Below are 25,439 nucleotides of genomic sequence, written 5' to 3'. Positions count from 1 at the left end.
GAGAAAAATGGGAATACCAGAACACTTGACTGAGTTTATACTTGGACCAGGAAGCAGTCCTCAGCACAGAGTAGGGAAACAGTGCATGGTTCCAAATCAGGAAAGGAGTGTGTCAGGGATGCATCCTGTCTCCATACCTTTTCAATCTATATGCAGAACAGATCATTTGGGAAGTAGGGCTTTATGAGGAGGAATGTGGCATCAAGATTGTAGGAAAACTCATCAACAACCTATGCTATGCGGATGGCACACCCTCGCTTACTGAAATTGAGGAGGACCTGAAACACTTGTTGCAGAAGGTCAAGGATTGAAGTCTTCAATATGGATTGAGGCTCAACATCAAGAAGACAAAGATTCTCACCACTGGGCCAACTGGCAGCACCATAATAGATAGAGAACATACTGAGGTTGTTAACAATTACAGTTTGCTCTGCTCCACCTTCAACACTCTCAACACCAGCAGTCAGGAAATCAAAAGATGAATTGCATTGGGAAAATCTGCTGTCAAGGACCTCTCCAGAGTGCTGAAAAATCACCGATGTCAGTCTAGAGAATAAGGTGCGCCTTATCTAGGCCATAGTCTTCACAATTACTTGCTATGCTTTGGAGAGCTGGACAATGACTAAAGATGACAGAAGAAAAATCGATGCCTTCGAATGGTGGTGCTGGAGAAGAGTCTTGAACATACCATAGACTGTCAAGAAAACAAATAGGTCTGTCTTGGAGAGGGTGAAACCAAGTCTCTCCTTGGATGCTAGGATTTTGAAGCTTCTTCTCTCACTTACTCTGGGCACATGGCCAGGAGAGATGGGTTCTTGGAGAACGACATCATGCTTGGAAGGGTGGAGGGACAGCGCAGGAGAGGGAGACCCTGCATGAGATGGATTGAAACAGTGACTGGGGTGATGGGGGTTGGTGTGTCGGAATTAGGGAGATTGGCTCAGGACAGAGCAGGGTTCAGAGCTACTGTACATAGAGGGTCGCTATGGGTCGCAGGCGACTCGATGGCACGTTACCAACAATATCAAATACCGTTAGTGCTTGGTTAAAAGTGGTATAAGAAGAATTAACGTACTTGCGGACTTAAGAACTCAACCAATAGCTACTGAGTCGCAACGAACTCATAACTGACCCCACTCCCAACAGGTCTTCGGAGGCTATAAATGGCATACAAGGAGACTGCCTACCTTTCTCCCACAAAGCAGCTTCAAACTTCCACCTTTTGGGTTTGCCCCACACCTCCTTACCCACGAGAACACCAGAGCCCCCTTGACTACAGATGGGGATTTTATTTGGCTTTCTGCAAAGTTTCCCAGTGCTTCTGGAGTCGTTGGGGAACTTGGAAGCTTTACCTACTCCCAGAAATTTCCCATTCTCCCCAGCAGCTGAGCCGTCGGACCCGGCAGAGACAGCACCGTCTAGCGGGGCCGAGCAGGGTCCACCTCCGGGAGGTCGGACCCCCGCGGGCCTGCGCGCGCGGTAGCAGCGCCGGGCCGGCCCCGCCCCGCGCGTCACGTGCCCGAGGATGCACACGGGCCCGCCTCCGCCGCTCGCCACCGCCCCCTCCTCCGCCTGCGGGACCTCCTCCTCGCGGCGGTGAGGGCGTGCGCGGCAGACGGCTCGAGCACTGGCGAGGGAGCGAGCGGGCGCGGCCGGGAGCCCGCAGCCCTGGCGCCCGCCGCCGCCTGGAGCCCCGCAATATGCCGCCGCGGCCCTCTGGCTCTTGGCCATGGCGAGGCTGTGCCGGCCGGTACCCTGTACTCTGCTCCTCGGCTTGGCCGCGGTGCTGCTGAAGGCGCAGCTGGTATCTGCGGCCGCTCGAGCCGAGCTCGGCCGCTCGGACCTCAGCCTTATCCAGCAGCAGCAGCAGGAGCAGCAGCAGCAGAGGGAGAAGGCTGAGGTGGAGAAGACAGAGGTGCCCTGGGCATCCTCCATCTCGCCTGTTCCAGGTTGGTCCCGGCAGCCCGACCCTGCCTTTGCATCTCGGCTGGCGATCTTAACGGGCATCTGTGGCTTCTACATCCCTTTCCTAGTCTGATTGCTCCCATCCAATCCCCATCTCCATCTCCCCAGAGCTCCGGCCCAGGGCACCACCATCCCAGCTGTGGTGTAAGGAATCTGCTCTTTGGACGATGAGCTTTCTGGAAAGCACAGAGCGCTGCAGTGGGGTGGGGAAGGGTCTAAAAACGTGGGAGGTGGGTCACAATCTCAGTTGATATTTTTTCTCCTTCTCGTCTTCCTAAATTCTTCTCTTTGCCCTGTGCACGCACGCACACACACACAGACACACACACATACACACATCCATAGCCCCTTAGCATTTTATTCTCTGCTTTCCCTCCTAGAGACCGAAGAATCTCGCAACAAACACCCACACTTCTTTTCACCATCCTCTCCGCCTGTTGTATTTAAATTTAGACCCGGAGAAAGAAATTTTGATTTATTATTTATTTCTACCTTTTCTTATCCCAGTAAACATTTATGGCAGTTTGCTAGGATGCTCTCAGTACAAAAAGAGGAAGCAAAGAAAAAGAGTAGGAGATTGTAATTGAATGAAAAAGGAAAGGAGAGGTGTAGATAAGATAAAGCGTGGAGACATATTACAAGCAAGCTCCTAGCCCCAGGGTAGGGAATCTCTTGACCTTAGAACTTGAGAAGATGAGGAAATAACATATTTTGGCTATAACAGTCTCACAGTTTCTAGCTGGTCTCCTCCACTTCTCCAGCCCATTAAAACGCTAATGATAAGCAAAACGCTGGGATATCCATATGAATAGCCTCTCCCCACCCCCACTACGTTTTCCTCGGTACTTTAGATGCTGCCTGCTATTTGGAAAGAAAATGCCACCCAGTTTCTGGCAAGTGGGTTTAGGTTTCTCAAAAGCAAAGTGAACAATATAGTAGCATTCATTTTTTATTTTAAATCCTTCCTAGAGATGCTGCAAATGTGTTTTTTTTTTTTTTTGCAAATGTGTTTTTAAGAGTAGAACCAGCATCTTGTTTTATACTGCTTGCTCATCATCAGAGCAATATTCAGACATGCCAGCTGCGATTCATGACATAGCCAGGATGATTTAATTTATCAGAGTGCTCTCTGCAGAGAATGAAATCATCAGAGTGTGCAGGAAATCATGTGTCTCTGACACCCTCTTACACCAATTAATAACACTAAAGTGTGGATCAGTGTCCTGAAAAGAGTCAGTGTTTTGCGATTTTCTTCTTTTTTCTTCCCTAGCTTTTTATAATGATAACATGACTTGGGCAAGGCTGCTATTCGTGAAACTCTTAAATTGGAAAAATAAGACTAACTCAAAACCTAGCTTTATAGGAGATATTTAATGAATGGATTAGGAAATTGGGATTTGGGAGAATGTTCATGATTTATTGTTTGCAGGTTGGTTTGGGTTTTTTTAAAAAAATCAATATATCTTCTTTCAGGAATATTAGTAAAGTAGGTGTTGATTGCAGCACTGTACATACATATACTAATGACGTTTATGAATAACTGCAACAATATGCTGTTGTGTACCATCAAGTCAGAACCAGCCGTTGCTGATCCTCCAGTAGGTTTTCAGGAGCAGTAAATCACCCAGGAAGAGATTGTCCAGGTTTCTTCTGCAGAACATCTGGTGGATTCGAATCGTGTACCTTCGAATTGGCAGCACAGTCCCTTACTAAGTCATCAGGGACCTTTCATATCAGGCGTCTAAAATAAAATATGTGTTTTCTGCTATTATGTAAGGGGATATTTCCCAAAAGGCTTGTTGCTTGGGAAATTAACACTTTTGTTTTACTTAGATGTTAGATTTAGTGTGATAAAGAAATCATTATCCAGAAGATGAAACTCGAGTCTGAAAAGCAACTCTTGCTTCTCTCTCAAAAACTCTTTAACTCCTAAGCTAGTGGCAAATGAAAACAATTCCTTTGACTGTTCCATTAGTTATTGGGAAATTAGGCTTTGGTGTTGTATACCATCAAGTCAGAACCCACCCATAGCTGACCCCTGGTGGGTTTTCAGAGGCAATTAATCACATGGGAAGAGATTGCCCATCCTTCTGTAGAGCAGTTGGTCGCCTCACACCTTGTGCCTTTGGGATTGCAATACAACTTCTTTCACTAAGCCACTAGAGCTCATACAGTCTATAAGTAGAGTTAAAATATTCCTCTTAGCACACTGATTCCTGAAGTGAAATGTTCTTGCAGCTACTTCAGCCTTTATTCCCTTACTACCTATTCTCCACCCACAACTAGACGGGTAACAAACATTCAGTTGGTTCATTTGTGCTCATAGAACAGTGTCTTCCCATCTCTTACTCTACAAGCCCAGAGCCTTAACTTGGCCTATAAAAGTTTAGATAAATCGTCCTGCTCCCCTCCCACTTTGTGGCTCTTAGCTTATCCCTCCCCTGCAGCCTTTCAGGAGCCTGACAATTTCTGGAATTAATGTATTGACTGAGGACTTGGACCTGGACTCTCACCATTCCCTCCTCCCTGGAATCTGGAGCTTCCATTTTCTTCAGGTTTTTCTCATTTATCACTATAACTGAGAGATCTTTTTCAACATCTCATGGCCACTAGAGCTTCTTCAATATTCAATAGTGGTTTACACACTCTTTCAGTCTTACCTTGCCTGATTTCTTCTCCTCTGAGACACTTGTTGCCCTCTACTATACTTATACGTTAATCTCTTACTAGAATGTAAGCTCCATGGGAATATAACCTTTGTTTTATTCACTGTTGTATTTCTAGTACCTAGCAGAATGCTTGATGTGTAAGAGAAGTGCAAATGGTTGTTCTCTCAATAAAGGCATATGTGACACTAGGGCATTCTTCTTGTTGCATGCTGTAGAATGTAGAATGGAAATGTACAAAAATATGCTATAAAGTTGGGTAGAAATATTTCTAAGTAGACATTGTAAAGTATATAAACTTTTAGATCTTTAATGTCAATAGTTTATCATGTATCTTACTATGTAGCTTGGAAGGAGGAGTGACATCCACTTCCATAATAGCTTGCCTCCGGAAACCCTATGAACCTGGAGAGAGGATGAGAGACACCCAAGCATTGAGGACTCTCCTTCATAGAGTCGCTATGAGTCGCCTGGGACTTGAGGGCACTTAACAACAGCAACATCTTACTATGTAGAACTGATTGATAGTAATACTTGAATCTGCATATTGTGTGGAAAAGATGTTTACTGAAAAAAAAAAGATGTTTACTGGAGTGTTTTGATAATCCTTTTATGATCCTCAAGACCATTAACATATTAGACATTTTAATAACTGATTGAGCCCGAGTTTATTCTTTGCTTCTGTATGGCTCTCTAATTTGTCTTGTGAAAAGCTGTGGAATTTTTCTCAGGTTGAATTTGGAAAACTATTAAAACACACTCACTGACTCTTACATGTTTTGTGTGTGACTGAGCCGTGTCAGTTGAAAGTGCAGAAAATTGACAGTTGATATTGATTAACATTCTCTGGATTTTATAATTCTGACATTTTATGTCTTTGAATTATTTAGAAAGGGCCCTGGTGGTACGATGGGGTGAATGTTGGGATGCTACCAAAAGATTGGTGATCTGAGCAAGAGGTTTTATAGGCTGGGGACCATATGGGGCAGGGCTACACTCTCCTGTGGGATTGGTGTTGACTAAATGGCAGTGGGGTATGCGGCGTATTATTCAAAAACAGGAAAGTAAGGCTAAAAAAAAGTTGGATGTGAGATTAAAAAAATCTGGTCCTCAGGAAGGAATTAGAGATTAAAGATGGAAAGAATTTAATTTTTATAAACATGGTTTAAAGAGAGAGCTGTGAGACTAGAGGTGAAGATGGGGTGCTACCTTGTCAAGTCAGTTGTTTTCTCTAGTATGCATACCTCTTTTTTTCTCCATCTGCACCAGTGTTTGCTAGAAATAAATATTTGAGACACTAGAGACGAATTGATTTGGGGCCTGGTGATAGCTGAGGAAGCCATATCATATCCACTCTGATGGCCCATTAAATGGGAGACCTGCTGGCGTGAGGGTGAGGGGAACTGCAGAGAATAATGAGCTGCATTTCATACTCTCCAAGCAAAGCACAGATGCAGGGATCGCCATTGAATTTTTTTTTTTTTTATATCCTGTGCTCCTAGTGAAAGCTTGTTAAGGTGGTACATCTTCATGCTAGGAAAAGTTTTGACTATGTATTTTAGTGACAGATTATATATATATAAATTTTGAAAAATGTCAACTATATACAGAGTAGACATAATAATTTGGAGCTCTGGTGGCCTAGTGGTAAGGAGCTGTGCTGTAATTCTGAAGGCATGTGGTTCAAACCCATCAGTTGTTCTCAGGGAGAAGGAGGGCAATCTTTTTTTTTTTTAATTTTTTATTTTTTTTTAAATTTTCTTAATTTTTATTTTATTCTTTTACGTGTACCATCAAATCAGATCTGACTGGTACAGGAGGAGATTGCCCCCTCCTTCTCCAGCAGAACATCTGGTGGATTTGAACCGCGTACCTCTGGGATTGCAGTGCAGCGTCTTGCCACTAGGCCACCAGAGCTCCCTAGGATGGCAGTCTTTTCCAGTACAATATCCTGCCTCTGAAAACCTGCTGGAGGGTTAGCTGTGGTGAGTTGATTCTGACTCAGTGGTACACAACGAGAGTGTAAATAATGATATAGTGCCATACACATTACCAACTTTGAACAAGGATCAAAACTTTGTCATTACTCTTACCCACACTTCCACCCACTCTCAGTATATGGGATTTTTTAGGGAGTGTGTGTTTAAACTTAAAATTTATATACATATATCCTTATATAGCTATTTTTAACAAATAGATATACTGTGTAACCCTCACTCTATCACTCCTGAAAATTCTCTTGTTAACTGAAGGACAACTATTATTCCAGTTTTTTTACCACATATTAATTTTATATTGTTGTTGTTGTTGTTATGTGCCGTCGAGTCGTTTCCGACTCATAGCGACCCTATGCACAACAGCCCTAAACCCTGCTCTATCCTGCGCCAACCGCACTACCTCTGACACACCCATCCCGATTACCCCAGTCACCGAATCAATCCATCTCATAGAGGGTCTTCCCCTACTGCGTTGTCCCTCAACCCTCCCAAGCATGATGTCCCTCTCCAAGGACCCGTCCCTCCTGGCAACATGTCCAAAGTATGTCAGACGAAGCCCCAGAATCCTTGCCTCCAAGGAGTAGCTTGGTTTAATCCTCTCTAAGATAAATCTGTTTTCCTGGCAGTCCAGGGTACATTCAGTACCCTTCTCCAGCACCACAGCTCAAAAGCATCCACTCTCCTTCTGTCCTCCCTAGTCATTGTCCAACTCTCTGATGCATAACAAGCGATTGCAGATACCATGGCCTGTATCAGGTGCACCTTAGTCTCCAGAGAGACACTGTTGCTCCTGAGTACCTTAGAGAGGTCCCTAACGGCAGACTTTCCCATCACGATACGCTTTTTGATTTCCTGACTGCTGAATTTAATAAAATGACATCATATAATATATACTCTTTTGTGTCTAGCCTCAATAGTATACTTTCTGTAGGTTTCATTCTCATGACTTGATCAGAAGCTTATTCCTTTTTATTACTGGGGTCTTCAGTTGTACTGTTTACCACAGCTTGGTTATGCTGCTCCTGTTGATGGACGTTTGGGTTGTTTCTAGTTTTATTACCATGAATGAAACTGCCTTGAACATTCTTGTACAATCTCTATGTTGTCTTGTTTTCATTTCTCTTAAGTAAATGAAATTGTTGGGTCATGTGATACACTTTTGAAAGTAAATTTTTTCTTGATATTTTATATGTCAGGAACCTACCTAATTTAAGGTGATTTATTAATAATAATGTCATTTGACATAGAATCTTACTATAAGCTTTATTATTATTATTTTTTTGGTCACCAAAGTGGTGATTTAAACTTCCTAATTTAAAGAAACTTGATAACAATCTCCCATCCATGAAAATATATATATGTTTACCAAGCTCTGTTGTCTTAGTGGCAAAGACTTATGCTGCCAACCCAAAGGCTTGCAGTTTGAATCCACTAGCTGCTTTGCAGGAGAAAGATGGACAGTAGATTTACGACCTCTGAAAGCCCACTGGAGGGTTAGCTATGTGTGGGTTAATAACACCACCATCCTAGGAATAAAAAAGAAAAAAAGAAATTAACTATCTAAAAGTAGCAATGCTTTAAAGGTCATATTCCCAGCTGGAGTAATTATTATTCCTTTCCAGGATTTGAATAACCTTTGTTTATTATTGGAGCTATTTTTTGGTGTTAATTACAAGTTGAAAAACATATGCCATTGTGTTGGATTTGAGTCCAGTTTGTTTTAGTGATGGTTTTATAATGTTCTTAATATGCCTGAGCAGAAATTCTACCAAATATTTTTCTGTAGCAAAAGTTTTTCCCCCCAAGTATATAAATATTGTACTTGATTCTCTTTCAGTGTTCTGTCTGACTAGGCTAGCTGTGGTATTTTTACCATTCATTCATTGGCGTGTTATACTATTTCTTAATTTCATTTTGTAAATTTTAAATTGCCTTGGCTAGGAAATGGATATGCTATTTTCCATCTGTTGTTGGTAAAAGGTAGAATGCTAGTGGTGCAGTGGTTAAATGTTTGGCTGTAAATGGAAAGGTTGGGAGTTCAAAACCCATCAACCACTCTGCAGTGTAAAGATTTGGCAAATTGTTTTCTGTAATGATTTTTAGCCTTGTGAACCTTGTGCAGGTAGATCTGCTCTATCCTATAGCATATTTATGAGTATAGCAGTAATGAGTTTATTGGTTGAATGTATAGTTTGATAGTCTCATAAATTGTACAAGAAGAGATTGCCCATCTTTTTCCTTTGGTGGATTCAAACTGCTCACCTTTGCTTTGGTAGTCCAACTCCCTACCAGCTAGTCTACAAGTTGTTTTGTTGCTGTGTACTGCTGAGTCAGAACCAGCCGCCAGCTGACCCTCCAGAGGGTTTTCAGAATCAGAGTGCCCCTCTCTCTCCTTTACCACTAAGCTGCAAAAGCCCTCTTAGAGCACCAAGTAGACATGCTTATGAGATGAACAGTCACAAATAGGAAGTAGCAAGAGTTACAATGTAGAACTGTAATTAATGCCATAAATTATGAATGACTGGAAAACCAATCATCTGTAAACTTATGCTACTCAAAGCACGATACAAAAGCTTTCTTAAATGTATGGTTTGAAATATTTACCTTGAAAATTCTGAATATGAAAGCTACGGATAGTAATGACATATATCATAAACTTAAGCAGACAAACTATTGCTTGTGTGGAAGATGCTGTTTGAAGATGCCTGTTTAGTCGGCCCTTTGAGTAAACAGTCCATATATTCAAGACATTCCAGACTCTGTGCCCTTTAAAGTCTTCTTTAATGACTGTTCATGCCATATTGATTGGACAATAAGCTTAAATACTTGATGGTGATGTATGTGAGTATCAGGTCCTGAGATAAATAATTGTGAGTGCCATTTCAAAAGAGCAGAGGATGTCAGTGAAATGGTCGTCACGTCTTGTCATTACTCACGTATCAAATCTGCCCCAGTGACCCATTAAACAAAAAGTCAAATGTGTCAGTAAGGTCCTAGGCCTCTTCTAAATCTTCAGGTGAGAATGAATACTCAACTTTCCATAATAAGGTTCTATGTTTTACATGGAAATAGAGGTTTAAAACTATTACAGTTACATATGAGTGAGGTATGAATTTCTTAATGTTTTTGGGGCTTCCTTCCCCTCCTCCTAGTAGGTTTATGCCAGTATTATCAGTAGTTGCAATTAATTGTTTCATTTCTTTTCAGGAGATAATATTTAAAAAAAATACTGCTTGCTGAGAACATAGATATAAAACCGCGACAGTTAGCAGTTTCATCTACGTGAACAGTTCAGTGGCTGTGATTACGTTCTTTAGGGGTGCAACCATTCTCACTCTCTATTTCTGAGTTGTACTTGCTCTGTTAACATAGAAACGCACTGTCCCTTGAGTTTCTCATCGAATCTTTTCAGTTATTGTCAGTTTGAGCCTATGTAGCTAGTTCTTTACTGGTTAAGCTATATAAGAAGCAGTTTTAATATGCTTCTAGCAAATAAAATAATTGTGGGTTAAGGTTTCAAGATTATCTCAGAGTAATACTTTCAGGGGTTCACTCAATCTTCTTGGTTTCAGAAAGTCTGGAGTCCATGAGAATTTGGAATTCTGCACTATACTTTCATTTTATCAGAGTTCTTCTGTAGATTCTTTGCTTAAACAATTCAGTAACAGTGGCTGAATACTATCCAATTCTAGTCTGAGGGCAAAAGAGGCAATTAGCCACATATTGCACATCCTCCTAGCCCTGCCTCTCATTCCTTTCTTGCTGTAGGCAAATTAAGACCAACTGTGCATTGTATGGGCTCCAGGCACTACTCACTAATAAGACAGAAGTACTAAGCATGTTATTAGGTTAATTAACTGGAATATTCTTTGAAATTATAACCCTATATATCCAACCCAAGGAACCAAAGCTCATGGAGGGTTTTAGCTATACACAGCTTCATCTTCTTTTCTTTTTGTTGTTGTTGTTGTTATTGTTACTGTTATGTATATATCTGTCACACACCTTTTACCAGTTCTATTTTTTTAAATGTTTACATTATAAATGGTTTTATTTGTGCTTCTTTGTTGACCTCAGTTTTTTTAAAAAAATTAATTTTAATGAAAGTTTATAGAGACTTTGGATTTTCATTGATTCATTCATTGTTGTACTTTTTTCCCTCCCCACCCATCAGTTCAACTTTTTATGTGACAATAATTACAAATATTATAATCAACATCTATTATAATTATATAATTATAATCAAGAAATATATATATATTTTCCTGTGAAATAACTTTTTCTTCTGCTTTCCCCTCCTGAAAAGCACTAATAAACTTTTTTCTATTTGCCTTTTCTTGTTTATATCTAGATGAGATATAATAGTTGTTCATTTGTCATCAATTTGTTTCATTCAGCTTAGTGTCTTCACACTCCATCCATACTGTAGCATGCATCAAGACTTTGTTTTTTCTACTGTTGAGTAGTTTCCTGATGTGTGTATGTACTGCACTTTCTTTATTCCTTTATCTGTCACATATTTAGGTTGTTTCCACATTTGGGCTATTTGAATAGCACTGCAGCAATGAATATTAATGTACAAAGCTCTGTTTGAATCTCTGCCTTCTAGTCTTTGGGTTGTGCCTAACAGTGGTATTGCAGGGACTTAGCTGGACAATGAATAAGGATGACAGAAGAAGAATCAATGTCTTTGAGTTGTGATGTTGGAGAAGAGTGCTGATTATCCCATGGACTTCCAAAAGACAAACATATCTTAGAAAAGGAGCAACTGGGTGCTCTTTGGAGGCAAGGATAATGAAACTCCGTCTAATATACTTTGAGGATGTGGTTAGGAGGGTTCAGTCCTTGGAAAAGGACATCATGCTTGGAAAGGTGGAGGGTCAGTGAATTAGTGGATTACTGTCCATGAGATGGATTGAACCATGACTAATGGTGGGCTTGGGTACGTCAGCGATGAAGATGTTGACACAGGTTAGGGCTGCGTTCGGATCCACTGTTCTTAGGCTGGCTGTGAGTCACATTTGACTCAGTGCCACCTAACAACAACATGGCATTTCTGCTATTTTGGATAAAGGTTGCAATTTCCCCACATCCTTGCTAACAAAGATTATAAACTATGTTTTTAAGTCACTTGATAATTCTGCTGAAATTTACAACACTTCTCTGTGCCAATCATAGTTCATCCCAGTGGATGTAAAGGCTACCAACCCCAGGATATAGTACCCTCACATTTTAAAAGAAAGTTTAGGATCAGCTGGAAGTTATAAAGTCTAATAAAACTGTTAGGGATGATTAGATTATTTCCTTCATAGCAAATTTGACTAAGCATTTAGTATTTTATACTCTGAACATGCATTTACCAGCCAATTCAGGTTTGTGAATGAGAAGCATCAAAAGAATGTGTATTGTGAAATTATTTCTGTACTGTTAGAAGAAAAGACTGAAGAATAAATAAAGCGAAGCAAATGTAGGACATAAAGATAGAAGAGATGGAGACTTTGAAGGCTCAGGAGATAAGAAGAAAGAGGTAATAAACTCGTTGCATCTCCAAAGAGGTATGCGTGGGAGAGAAGTAGTGAATGGGAAAGAGGAGGGGGGAATGGTGAATCTTTTCCTTTCCCCGGCTATGTGTTTCTGTCTTTACCTTCTTAGAGTGTAGTTCTGGAGAGACAGTGGAAAGATGCATAAGCTTCATAAACTCCCTGAAATTATGTGCATTATCTAGAGTCTGGAGTCTATAGAAATAACTCTTAGAGAGGGTGCAGCCAGAGTGTTCTTTGAAGGCAGAGATGATGAAACTTCACATACTTCTGGCATGTTGCTAGGAGGGGCTGTTCCTTGGAGAGGGACGTGGTGCTCGGAAAGGTGGAAGGTTGCTGAAGGAGAGGAAGACCTCAACAAGGGGAATTGACACAGTGGCTGCTGCGGTGGGTTCCAGTGTGAGGATGGCGCAGGATAGGACAAGGTTCAGATCTGTTGTTCATAGGGTTGCTATGGGTTGTACTCAACTTGACAGCACCTAACAACAACAGAGTTGATAAGATTTCCAAAGGAATTATTGGCCCCAAAAAAGATTTAGGAGACGTGAACTCAAGGGGAAAAAGTAGCTTTCAGAATTTAGTAACATTTGGGCTCAAATAATGTGCTTGACTTTTCCTACTGTGGGGTTGTCTGGTGTTGTACAGGTGTGCCGGGTAAAATTAGTAAACTGAAAGTAGTCTAATCCTGCTGGGCTTTAACCCTTAAAATAACCGATTGATTATGATGCATGTAACTTGCAACAAAGATCTTTTGCTAAATCACATGATGATTGAATTGTTATATACCCAGGTTTCATGAAAACATTACTGGGAACCTTATACTTGAAAAAACCCTGTGTTCAGAATTCTTGGCAGTCAACCCAGCAGCTCTCTGCAGCTTGGCTCTTGGTTCTTCCACCGAAGGATAGGGCCACGAGATTAAGTTAATAACCTTAATAAAGGCCCTGATGACTTTGCATGTCCTCTAATCCTTCCAGGCCTGATTATAAAACTCAGTCAGTCTTAGCAGAGGAGGGTCTGCTCTGGTTGTTCTAAGTTTCCTCTCTGAAGCAAGTACTAATTTCTAGTCTTTAAACAGTTTTAGGGTCAAAATAGCACTTGCAGCCTGCATGGATTCAACTTGGCATTTTTCATCACTACCATGGCAACAGTTGTGAAGATGGCCCAGGATTGGGCCGTGTTTTTTTCTGTTGTTCTTAGAGTTGCTATGAGTCAGAAGCAAGTCAGTAGCACCTAGCAACAGCACTGTTGCAGGGAGGAGCCTGGTGATGCTTTGGTTTATTTCTTGGCTTCTAACTCAAAAGCCACTACCAACCACCCCACAGGAGGAACATTTGGCAGTCAGCTAATGAAGAGACTTTAAAAAACCCCTTCAAATTCATTGTGGTCAAGTTCTTTCCAACTCCTAGTGATCGTGCATCCTGTAAATCAGGAGAAGGAGACTGCACTTCTTTCTCCTGAGCGACCCGCTAGTGAATTCTAACTGCTGGAGAGATAAGCCTTTGGTTTACAGTGGAACGTGCACCATCTGTAACGATTGTTGTTATGTACCATCAAGTTGGAATCGACTCATAGCTGACCCTCCAGCAGGTTTTCAGTGGTAGTTAATCGCATGGGAATAAATTGCTCATCTTTCTCCTGGGAACAGTTGGTGGATCCGAACTGCATGCTCTTGAATTGGCAGCCCTATTCCTTATCACTAAGCCATCAGGGCTCCCTTCTGTAAAGATTCTGCCCTTGGAAATACTATTGCCTTGTCCTACAGCGTTTCTCTAAATGGAAATTGACTTGGAGGCAATGGGTTTGGTTTGCTTTGGACAATTTCAGGCTTCTGAATTTATTCTAATCTCCAAAATAGTGAAAAGTGTATTTTGTTTCTTTATTCATTTTTAAAACATTTTATTATTTTTTTTTGTGTGTACTGTCTAATCTGATCTGACTGGTACAGGAGGAGATTTTCCCTCCTTCTCCAGCAGAGCATCTGATGGATTCGAACTGTGCACCTCTGGGATTGCAATGCAGCTTCATGCCACTAGGCCCCCAGGGCTCCCTTTTTACTCATGTTTTTTACTCACAACGGAATACATGCCAAAAATTAGATGCTACGAAGAGTGAATAGCAGAGTGCAGAAATGTGGAAGAACTTTACCTATTGGAATTTTGTTAATTTGAAAATCTAAAGGAAGAAATTACATTTCCATATATTCTGATGTTCCAGAGAGCTTGTGTTGAAACACACACTTCAGAGGACTGCAGGGGATCAGATATGGATCAGATATCACTATCACTGACGATCCCAATTCCTATTGTGGCCATTGAGCTTTTTCTTTATAAGGACTTCCTCAAAAGACTGAGAGACAGTATGTGAAGTCTGTCATTTTCAACGGGAATTATTTTAAAGTATAATTTTGGTCAGGTTTCTGAATACATTGAGGACCAGATTGAAAGATTTGCCATGAATTATAAGGGTCTGAGGAAGTTCTGGTGGCGTAGTCTATAAGGAGTTACACAGCCAACCCAAGGGCAAGTATCTTGACAATTTTAATCAACTAACTTGTCAGTGAGGGAGGGAAAGGGCAGTCTCCTTTCATGCAAATTAGAGACAGAGACATGGAGACGCAGTGGAAGGTGAGCTATGAGTCAGTTCCAGCTTGGTTCCATCCCAGCAGTGACGGTGACTATGAGGCTTTGAAGGAGTGCTGGTGTCAGGGGTTAAAACAGTTCACTGCCAACCAGAAGCTTAGTGGTGTGAACCTACCACTCATGCTAAGGACAGAAGATGAAGCCATGAGTATCTAAGATATACAGCCTTGAACACCCTGTGGGCAGTTCTGCTCTGTGATATGGCAGTGGGTGGGCAGAAGATTTTGCATAATGACTAGCCTGAGCTTCGAGTTCTGAGTTCTCTCCCATTCCGTCATTAGGCTTCTGTTCTCTTTACCTTGAGTGTAATAGGTTTGTGCTCCTAGGACGTATATACAGATGCTTCCTGCTTCCTTTACCTAGTGCACTCCCCACTATCAATCACCTGGCTAATTGCATTCAAGCTTCAGTTATCAGCTTAAATGCTACCTTTTAAAACATAATTTTTACCGCTTCTCCATTCTGAACTAGGTGCCTCTCTTATGAGAGGCATCATCCACTACTTGCCCAAAATCTGTTTTTAATCTGCCCTTAGCATTTGTTTGTTCCATATCTCTCTTAAAATTGGAAACTCCACCAGGCCAGGGACCTTACGTGGTTTCCTTGTAACAGCGCTGTTCCTGTTCTGTAGAACTATTGAATGAATGACATACATGTTTCTGTAGAACTGTTGAATGAATGAATGACATATATATTTGTGTTGATGTTGAGTACTGTTGAGTTGAGTACAACTCACAGCAACTGTGAATGCAGGTCTGAACGCTGTTGTATCCTGTGCCATCCTCGCAGTTTCTGACATACTTGAACCCATTGTTGCAGTCCCCTTGTCAGTCTGTCCAGTTGATTTCTCTTAACACCATTCCATCCGCCTTTCCAAACATGATGTCCTTCTCCAAGAAATAGCTTCTCCTAGCAGTATGCCCAGAGTATGTGTGATAAAGCTTCATCATCCATATTTGCCTCCCAGGAGAACCCTGCCTGCGCCAAGACATATCTGTTCTTTTGGCAGTCCGTAGGATATTCAGTATCCTCTAACACCACAGTTCAAAGGTATCAATTCTTTTTCTGTCATCTTTATTCATTGTTCAGCTCTCAGATGCTTAGCAAGTGATTGAAAAGGACCAAACCTGAGCTAGGTCTCAAATTGATATCATAGCTCCTCAGTAATTTGGAGAGGTCCCTGACTATAGATTTTCCCAGTGCAGTAGTCTCCTGACTGCTGTTATCAAGTGTATTGATAGATAGCTTTGCGTGATTAAGTTGCTTCTTTCATCCTCAAGCTGGAACTGGTTGCTTTAGAGAGTTTATGTAAGTGGAAAGGATTTTATATTGGGAAAAACAATATTTTAGTAGTAAATTTGTTAAAGTATATATTAAGCATAATGTCTACTTTGGAAAAAATATGCAGAAAAGGGCTCCAGTACTTACTCAGATTCAATAGACAAGATTCCTACTAAATTAATTAATTCTTTCACTTTTTTTAGGTAATCATAGACTTTTTTTATTCTGATATATTTAACAACTTATTTAAATTGTCAGCATTTTTTCACATGAGCAGTTCAGTGACTTTAAGTACATTTTTCATGTTGTGTAACTATCACCATTATCCATTTTCAGATTTTCCCACTGAAGATACATAAAATATATCTTCTCTGGCTGCATAGAACATTGAGTGAGGACATAGATTAAGGACCACCACTGACATTAGTGTCATAATTGCTTTATTAATGGGGCGTATGGATGATATAGAAACACATACTGGGGAAGTGATTTGGTCTGGGTTTCCTGGAAGAAAGAACACTTAAAGATATTTCTTTAGAAAGAGAGGATAAAGAATACTTTTCATTTTTATCTTGTTTTCCCATTTGTCTGGCAAATGTAATAAATCTGTTTTCCTTTATCTTTAGTAATCTCTTTGCTACCTCATTTATAGAGAGCTCTGGTGGCCTAGTGGCTGCACTGCTAACCCGAAAGCACAGAGTTTGAACCCTCCACCTGCCCAGTGGAAGAGGAGCAGTCTCCTCCTCTGCGAATTACTGCCTCTGAAAGCCCACTGTTGGAGTCAGCTTTGAGTCAGTTCTGACTTGAAAACTGTAGCACCAACCTACGTTATGGTTTGTTTTCCCTGGAATGATAATGACAGAAATGATGAAAGGAATGTTGCTTCTTCCATAGTATCAACTTTTCTTAAAGAAGCCAGACTGATTGAGACATCCTTCTTAAATAAAGGAATTGACTTCAGAATTCAAACGTATTTTTTTTCCCCATTTGCTGAGAACTTGGCACTTATTGCCTTTGTACTGTTTTGTAGTAAAAATATTTTTCTCAGTCACTAAAAGAATAGATGCCACATCCTCAGCCAAACGTGAGCACAGCACAGATCACAGATCGGTTTTTGTCTTGATGTCTCCTGTATATAACCTTCCTCATTTCCCCATCCTAACACTCTCTTGGCCATTTCTCCAGTCCAGCGTGAATACAACTTGCTTTCTCTTTTTCCTCATCAACAACCACAAATAATACTTCAGCCTCCACCACAAGTCAATGAGGATTGAATATATATTCTGTAATGATTGTGGTTATGGATGTGAGGGAGAAGTACACATACACAATTTTGGATAGTACTTGTCTGCTAAATCACAAAGTTTGTGGAAACTAATAAGAAAACTAAGGAATTTTGCATATTCATGAAGTTTTTCTTCATTAACCTTAATTTAGAGACATTCTGTTAAGCAGTAGGTAGTTTAGTTGGAAATTACCAAATCATAAGAAAGGACATCACATTTACTTGGAGTCATCTTCAGTGAGGTACTGTTTCTCAGTGTGTGTGTGTGTGTGTGTATGTACAGTAGAAGTTTTCAGCCACCACTTACAGCACCTTGGCATACAGTTTCTCCGTTAGTGTTTTAATCCCTATAAACCCTGTCAGTTTTCCAAGCAGGAGTAACTGAGACTCTGAAGCAGGTGGCTTACCACAGAAGCATATGGACGACGGTGGCTGTCCTCCCTCGGGCTCTGACCCTGGCCTGCTGGCTTCTCGTTCTGAGGTTGTATACATGTCTTGTGGGCTTTCAGAGACAAAGGGAAGAGAATACACATATATAGCACAATTCAGTGTAAACCGGATTTATAAGGAAGGGGCACTGTGTGAATCTATTTGATGAAAGACACCACATATTACCTCTGTAGATCTGCTTCCTTGTTTGACCTACTTTCCCCAATGCTTACATTCTAGAGAATCTGGAATTATTATCAGCTCTCTCATCTCCCTCTCCCACACCAACCTGTTACTGACCAGCTCCTTTTATGTATTTGGTCATAGTGTCTATAGTGTCCTTTTCTCTTGTTTCATTTTCCGTTCACTTTCAGTGTTCCCTCTTCCCTGCCCCCTCACTCCATATGTTTGGACTATTACAGTAATCTCCTATTAGGTCTTTCTATTTTCTCTGCCATTTAACCCGTACCCTGCTGGTGCTCAAACACTGCTTCTTGGAATGTGCATTACATACCATGAGAACCTGAACTTGGAAGGCCTGCTTTGTTTTTCCAGATCTCCGACATGTTCCAGCTTCACAGGGTGAAGTCTTAGTACTGTTCTAACAGTTGTTTTCAGTATAAACCGTGTTTTCATCCTCTGACAGATTTCTGTTTTAAACAGGTTCTCGCTCGCATTCACGGGTTTTCCATATTGCCATTAAAATTTGAAATCTTCCCCCAAGCTTCTACTTACCTCCACCCTTTTTTGATGAATATTTTAAAAAATACTAAATAATGAAGTGTTGCAGTGAATGCTCACAAGATACATTAATTTTAAGTATTTGTAATTTTTTAAAACTCTCTATTGCTGTTTTTCTGTGCACCTACTAAGGTGTAACAGCATAAGTAGTTTGTATTAAAAATTAGTGAATTGAATCCACTCATCAGTGCCGGCCCTGGTGGCTTAGTAGTAAACAATTTCTCTGTCAGTGCAGAGGTATATACAGTTCAAATCCATGAGCTGCTCCATGGGAGAAAGGTTTGTATTCAATTTTCAGTGCTCTTAACTGCCTCTGAGAACCTGGAGGGTTGGCTGTAGGTGTGTCCAACTCTGCGGTACACAGCATCGACACCACCACCAGTGCCAAACAAAATGACCTAGGAAAGCTACATCAGTAAAAACTAAAGCCAGGAAAAACCTGTGGAGTTCTACTCTTCCAGCACCTGGGTTTGCCAAGAGTCCTAATCACCTCGATGATAATGTAGTTGGTATTTTTCGGTGTATGTGATGGTTTTGCAGAACCAGTTGAAACTTAAAGACATTATGACTCTTCATTCTTGAAAACTTCAGCATGTATCTCTGAAAATCACGGTGGCTTTTAATGGACAAAATTTTTGTGAAATAATAAATCAATTATTAAAAAGAATTTTACACTAAATGCTGGGTTTTAGAATTGCGTTTTGAAAACATTTACAGAGCAAATTAGTTTTCCATGCACCATTCATACACATCTTATGCATTCATTACAGTCTCCACATTGTAACAAAACTCTTCTCCCTTCCTGTGAGGCTTGTTTTCATTAAACCTTCTAGCCTGACCCATCCTGCCTTCATTAAACCTTCTAGCCTGACCCATCCTGCCTTCATTAAGCCTTCTACTTACCCCTTCCTGTCTTCTGAGCTCCATCCTTGGGAAAGTGCTGCCCTTTTGATCTTGTGTGGCTGATTATTTGAAGGCTTGAGTACCCCTCTGGTTCTTGCTTTCACTTTATTAGACCAGTCTAATATTTACATGAAAGCAAACCCTCAGAGGTGAATGTAGTTCCCAGCATGAAAGATGATTATTTTTTTTAAATAAAAATTTTATTTTATACTGATTTACTTACACATTTTGTATAAATTGTTTTTCAGACCAGGTCATTCTCATTTGCTTTACTTACCCCTCCCTCCACCCATTAAATTGTGTGACCCTGTGATAAACCACCCCACCCACTCATCCTCACCCCTTTGCCCACCTCCACTTGGATCCTCATACACATTCTACAATAATGGTCTTATGCAGTATTTGTCCTTATGGGACTGAGTTAGTTCGCTTAACATAATGCTCTTCAGTCCCTCCCAAGTTAGGTAGTGATTTACAAAATCATTGCTCCTGTATGATGTGTAGTATTCCATTGTGTGCATGTGCCATAATTTCTCAATCTATTCAATTGAGGTTGGACATTTGGGCTGTTGCCATGTTCTTGCGATTATAATTACTGCTGCTATGAACATTGGTGTACAAGTCTCTGTGTCTCAGTTCTCATTTTCTCTAGGTATCTTCCAAGCAGTGGAATAGCTGGGTAATATGAGATTTCTTCAGTTTTTTAAGGAAATGCCAAACTTACAATCCCACCAACAATGCATAAGAATGCCTACCTCTCCACATCCTTGCCAACATTTATTACTTGCTGTCAGGTTAAACGTTGTCACTGCTGCTGAAGTGAGATGGTATTTCATTGTGGTTTTGATTTGCATCTCTTGTTGCCGGTGATTTTGAGCATTTGAAGGATGATTCAAGGCTCTAGTCTTGGAGGTTATTAAGAACTTTTCAATGAACTGTGTAAAAAGTCAATAAAGAGAAGGTAAAGAACTTGATGGAATGAATAAACAAGTTAATCTTACAGGCTAACTTTCCATGTGACAAATGTTTAGGTTTTGACTTTGATTGCCTTTTTATATTTGTGCAAATGACATAATTTCTTAATATAGTCACTTGTTGTTAGGTGCTGTCAAGTATGACTCGTAGCAACCCTTTGAACAGGAATCTCAGCTCTGTCCTATCCTGTGCCGTCTTCATCATCTCTGACATACTCGAGCCTATTTTTGTAGTCACTGTGTCAATGCATCTTGTTGAGGAACGTCCTTTCTTTTGCTGACCCTCTGCCTTGTCAAAGATATTTTGGTTATTTTCCCTATCCAGTGAATAGCCTTTCCTAGCAACATGCCCAGAGCATGTGAGATGTAGATTTGTCATCCTTACTCCTAGGAGCACTCTGGCTTCACTTTCTTCAAGACATGCTTGCTCAGGCAGTCTGTTCTCTAACCCACAGGTCAAAGGTCAAATCAGTCATTCTGTGTGTGTGTCTGTGTCTGTTTGTGTGTGTCTGTGTCTGTCTGTGTGTGCCTGTTTCTCTGTCTGTGGTATGTGTGTCTGTGTGGGAAAGACTATGACCTGGATCAGGTGCGCCTTAGTCTTCACACTGACAGCATTGCACTGTAGCATCTGTTTGGTCTTCTTCCTGTCATAATTTTGGACACTCCAGGTAGACTATACTCCCGAACACTTAATTAGCAATATTTGTTAGTTCTCAGGGCAAGGAAAATGCTCAAGTTACTCAACATGAATTTAACGATGATGAATTGCTTTTTGCCTTGGTGCTTCCCTCCAAGCAAGATGGGTCATTAGCAGCTCTATTGGAGTCACCCGTGGAAATTCGGCCAGGGTTCCCGCTCCTGCCGCGTGCGCTCAGACCGACACGGACTGATCCGGAAATATGGACTGAATATGTGCCGCCAGTGTTTCCAGCAGTACGCCAAGGATATTGGCTTCATCAAGTTGGACTAAGTGATCTTTCTTGGATGGCCTACCCGAGACCTCTACATGGCAAGAAACAAGACCTACAGTTTGTACATAAAATAAAATTTCAGTTACAATAATGTGAAAGAAAAAAAAAATAAAGATGATGACTTGGATAACTAGAAGACACTTTGAGAACTCTCAGTCATGATAGTAACCTGGATCACTTTTTACAAGTAATTTTCATTCCTGCTTCTGTCTTTTTTGTTTTCTTTTCTTCCATTTCTCCCCTTCCTTTGTGCCTCTTATTAGCACTTAGTTGTGTTACTTTTTTGGGCCACGCTGATAACCTCATGCTTTCTCACTCCCCTCCCCTCTTTCTCCTCACCTCCGTATTTTTCTTCACTTCACTGTACTAATTTAGATGTCCTTAGGGTTTTCTTCCAAACAAGAGACATTTTTTAAAAATCCTTCAAATACTGTCCAAGGCCCTCTGACTTAAAAAGCCCACATACCTTTCTACGGCTACATTGTAAACAACTACATTTAATAATTTGTTCCTCAGTAATTATCAAATGTTTTGTTTGTCACAAAAAGCATAACAACTTAAACGGTGTCTTGATACTTCAAAAAAAAAATCAGGCGACTAGCTAACTATTGGTACATGATAGTAAGATTGGGCAGGAAAGATTTTGGTTAATTTGAGACTCCAGTGTGGCTGCTCTGGATAGAAGGAGACGAGGTGAGAGGACAGGGCTCAGGTATGGCCAGGAGGACACCGTGCTCTGTGATCACCTGCTTCTCTGCTTGATGCCTTTCCCACTGCTGATGCATTCTAGGACTGCTTGGTTTAGGGGTTAGAACATGGCTTTTGGAATGTGCCTAGCAGTGGATTTACAGCCGTCTCTGGCCCTTCGGTGTGCTCTAAGGAAAGTGATCTGACCTTCCTCCAAGCCAGCTGATGTCAGTTCAGTTCTGTCTTGTGATGATCCATCCTGTAAGTCAGAGTCGAAGTGTGTACCAGAGGGTTTTCAGTGCCTGGTAGGCTTTTCTTCCGAGATCTCTCTGGGTGAACTAAAATGTCCAGCTTTTGATTAACATCCAAGTGCATTAGGTATTTGCATATGCACGGGACTTGTGACCATTCTGTAAGATGGGGGTAATGATGATTATATTTCAGAATTATTTATGCATTAGAAATAACGTGTGTAAAAAATGCCAAGAATTTACCTAATGCTTAGTAAATAATTGCTGTTAATATTACAAGTACCAGTTTTCGAAGTATTGATGCCCTGTGTTATTGACTTATATTCTATAATAATATGTTAAACCAAATAAAATAAAATCTAGTGACCCTCCATTAGATTTCTGAGACTGTATGTCTTTACAGAAGGTGTGGAGTTTATCTTTCAGGATTGCAGCACCACTTCTGGCCTCTAGGCCACTAGAGCTCCCTGGAGTTTCTCTTTCAACATGACTTTCCTAGCCATTGAATTTGACTTTGCCACGTGAATGGATGGGAATATGCAAATAGAGCATGTTAGCCTATCCTCAAGGGTAGACTCACCATTAAATTGAGCAGATCCAGCAGCAGAAGGAAGTAACCTCAGCACCAACAATGAAGAGCAAACAAGAAAATGCAACTGATCCTTCAGGACCAGAGCAACAGCCATAACAGCAACAACAGAAAACCAGAGGCCTGACGTAAGATGGGATGACAGCTGCACCAGTGGACTAGAGCCAAGAATCGTTTGCCCCAGTTTGTTGGGAGGACTAAGGAAGAGAGAGCCAATATTGACAAGACTAAGCAGTGATGTCAGTCTAGAGTCTAAGGTGCACCTGATCCAGTCTTTGATCTTTACAGTTACTTGCTGTGCATCAGAGAGCTGGATGATGACTAAGGATGATAGGAAAAGAATTGATTCCTTTGAGTTGTGATTCTGGAGAAGAGTCTTGAACATACCATGGACCACCAAGAAAACAAATAGGTCCGTCTTATAGACAGTAAAACCAAGTTTCTCCTTGGAGGCTAGGATTTTGGAGCCCCGTCTCACATATTTGTGCATGTGGCCAGGAGAGATTAGTCCTTGTAGAATGACATCATGCTTTGAAGGGTGAAGGGGACATCCCAAGAGAGGAAGATGAGATGGATTGATACAGTAACTAGGACAGTGGGGGTAGATGTGTCAGAGACAGTGAGACTGAGACTGGCTTAGGACAGGGCAAGCTTTAGAGATATTGTACATAGGATCGCTATAGATCACAGGCGACTTCACAGCACACAACAAGAATAAGAACAAGAATAAGAACTTTGTAACATTGGCCTAAAGCTGTGAGCTGTGAGGGTTAAGACTAAGGTGTCTGTGAGCATGTTTTGGAAGCTGTCATGTGTTCTGTATGACTGTACTCTGCTACTAACCTGGATTATAACCTTTTCACTTCCCCAACATATTTCTCTGTGGTCTGTGAGCTATCACATTGGATTTTAGACCCAGTAAAGCAGTAAGATTGGTGTCAAGATGAATAGAAAGAGGTACGGGAGTATGGAGGTTATCTCTGTCCTCATGGGAATTGGTTTTGTGTTGTTCATGCTATTGACAGGGACGCTTTGCCTTTGTGAAGATGGTAAAGGTCAGATATGGCCATCCCCGTGTGGCCCTTGCTCTTTTTACAGGAGGAGACTAAATGATGAAGCTGGTGGATTCAAACCACTGACTTTTTAATTAGCCGTCCACAAGGTAATACCTTTGCCCACTGGAGCTCCTTAGCAAAATAGGTCAGTAAGAATTTAAGAAGCAAATGAAAAGGCAACTGAGGAGTTTTGTAATTTTCAGTAGATGAAGTGATTTGTTTTCATGGTTTGGTTGACCTTCTTATACAATGATTATAAAAGGTTGTGTGTATGTGTGTGTATTTCTATGGTATGAACTATTAAATATACTATGGAATACACTGGCCATTTTCTTTTAAAATCATATAGAAACAAAATTGCCTTTGGAACATCACTCAAAGAAGGCAAGCAAAATATATTTGACTGACAAAACTCAGAGCTGGAGTATTGATATGTCAGCTTCAAGTTTTCACTGTTACATTGATTCCTTTTGTTTTGCTGAGAAGATAAGTTGGCTCTTACACAAGGCTGAATTCAAACAGTGGTCTTTGTTATCTTTTTTTTCCCCCCTGGCCTGAAAAATCTTAACATGAATCAGAATATCCTCAGCATACCAATTAAATCAACCCGTACTGGCTGGCCCTTTGGAGAACTTCTTGTTTGAATGATAATGTCCTTTATGACAAAAACAAAAGCAAAAATCTCCTTTTTCTTTGCTAGGTTTGGCCTTGTTCTAGGTGGTAATAATTCACCACTAAACTATGTAACTTGCAGTAGTCTCTTTGGAGAAGAATTCTGCTCCAAAGCAGATGAAGTCTTATTTTTTGGATTCCAACCTCAAAGGAATAGTAAATCATATTTCTTTCTATTACTGAGGTTGCTACTCGATAGCAGAGAAGGTCATTAACATCCTAATGGAGATAGCTGATTGATTAACATATTGATTTAATCTTGAAGATTGTCGACTGAAATTCAGGACAGAATGAATTCTCAAATTGAGATGGCAGTTACATCTAAACAGTTGAAACATTTCTCATGTTAACACTAAGGAGTTTTCAATGAAAGATAGAATTTTAAAATGGAAATGAATTAGAAGCTACACATTTAGAGATAAAAATATTTGTCATTCTTGGTTCTGTGAATAGAGAAAAGAAATAAAGTCATATTATAAAGGTCAAGTAAAACGCATTAGGAATCTACTAAGAGTTCTTGATCATGGTATGTTAAAGTAATAAATTCAGTGAGGACTTAGAAATTATTGGGACACACGTAAATTGTAACAAGTCACACAGTGTTTATTTTCGGTCTACTTAGGATGTAGTTGAAAACATAGGACTTAGTTATACTAGCCTCATCTTTTTTGTGCTTTTATTCCAGAGCCTGGAAATACTAAGAGAGCAGTGACAGCAATAGATCTTCCTAGGTTGGACTGATGGGTAAATGTTTATTCCTGAGCAGTTAGTTAGATGCGATTGAGAGGTGT

At 40.6% G+C, this 25,439-nt stretch overlaps 1 protein-coding gene across 1 annotated transcript in view; it reads left to right on the top strand.

Annotated features, from left to right (window-relative positions):
• Window positions 1–1,642: 1,642 nt before the first annotated feature.
• Window positions 1,643–25,439, top strand: part of FAM171B (family with sequence similarity 171, member B) — a 53,571-nt gene continuing 29,774 nt past the window's right edge. Inside the window, exon 1 of the mRNA XM_006878770.1 lies at window positions 1,643–1,949. Within this exon, the coding sequence (XP_006878832.1) occupies window positions 1,730–1,949 (220 nt within the window). The 5' untranslated portion in view covers window positions 1,643–1,729. The remainder of the gene's footprint in view (window positions 1,950–25,439) is intronic.

The sequence above is a fragment of the Elephantulus edwardii genome, unplaced genomic scaffold, assembly GCF_000299155.1.
Source record: "Elephantulus edwardii isolate Elephantulus edwardi_28Jun2011 unplaced genomic scaffold, EleEdw1.0 scaffold00001, whole genome shotgun sequence".
In the NCBI taxonomy this organism is placed as follows: domain Eukaryota; kingdom Metazoa; phylum Chordata; class Mammalia; order Macroscelidea; family Macroscelididae; genus Elephantulus; species Elephantulus edwardii.
Note: the sequence above shows the minus strand (reverse complement) of the source record. Positions and strands in the feature narration are given on the sequence as shown.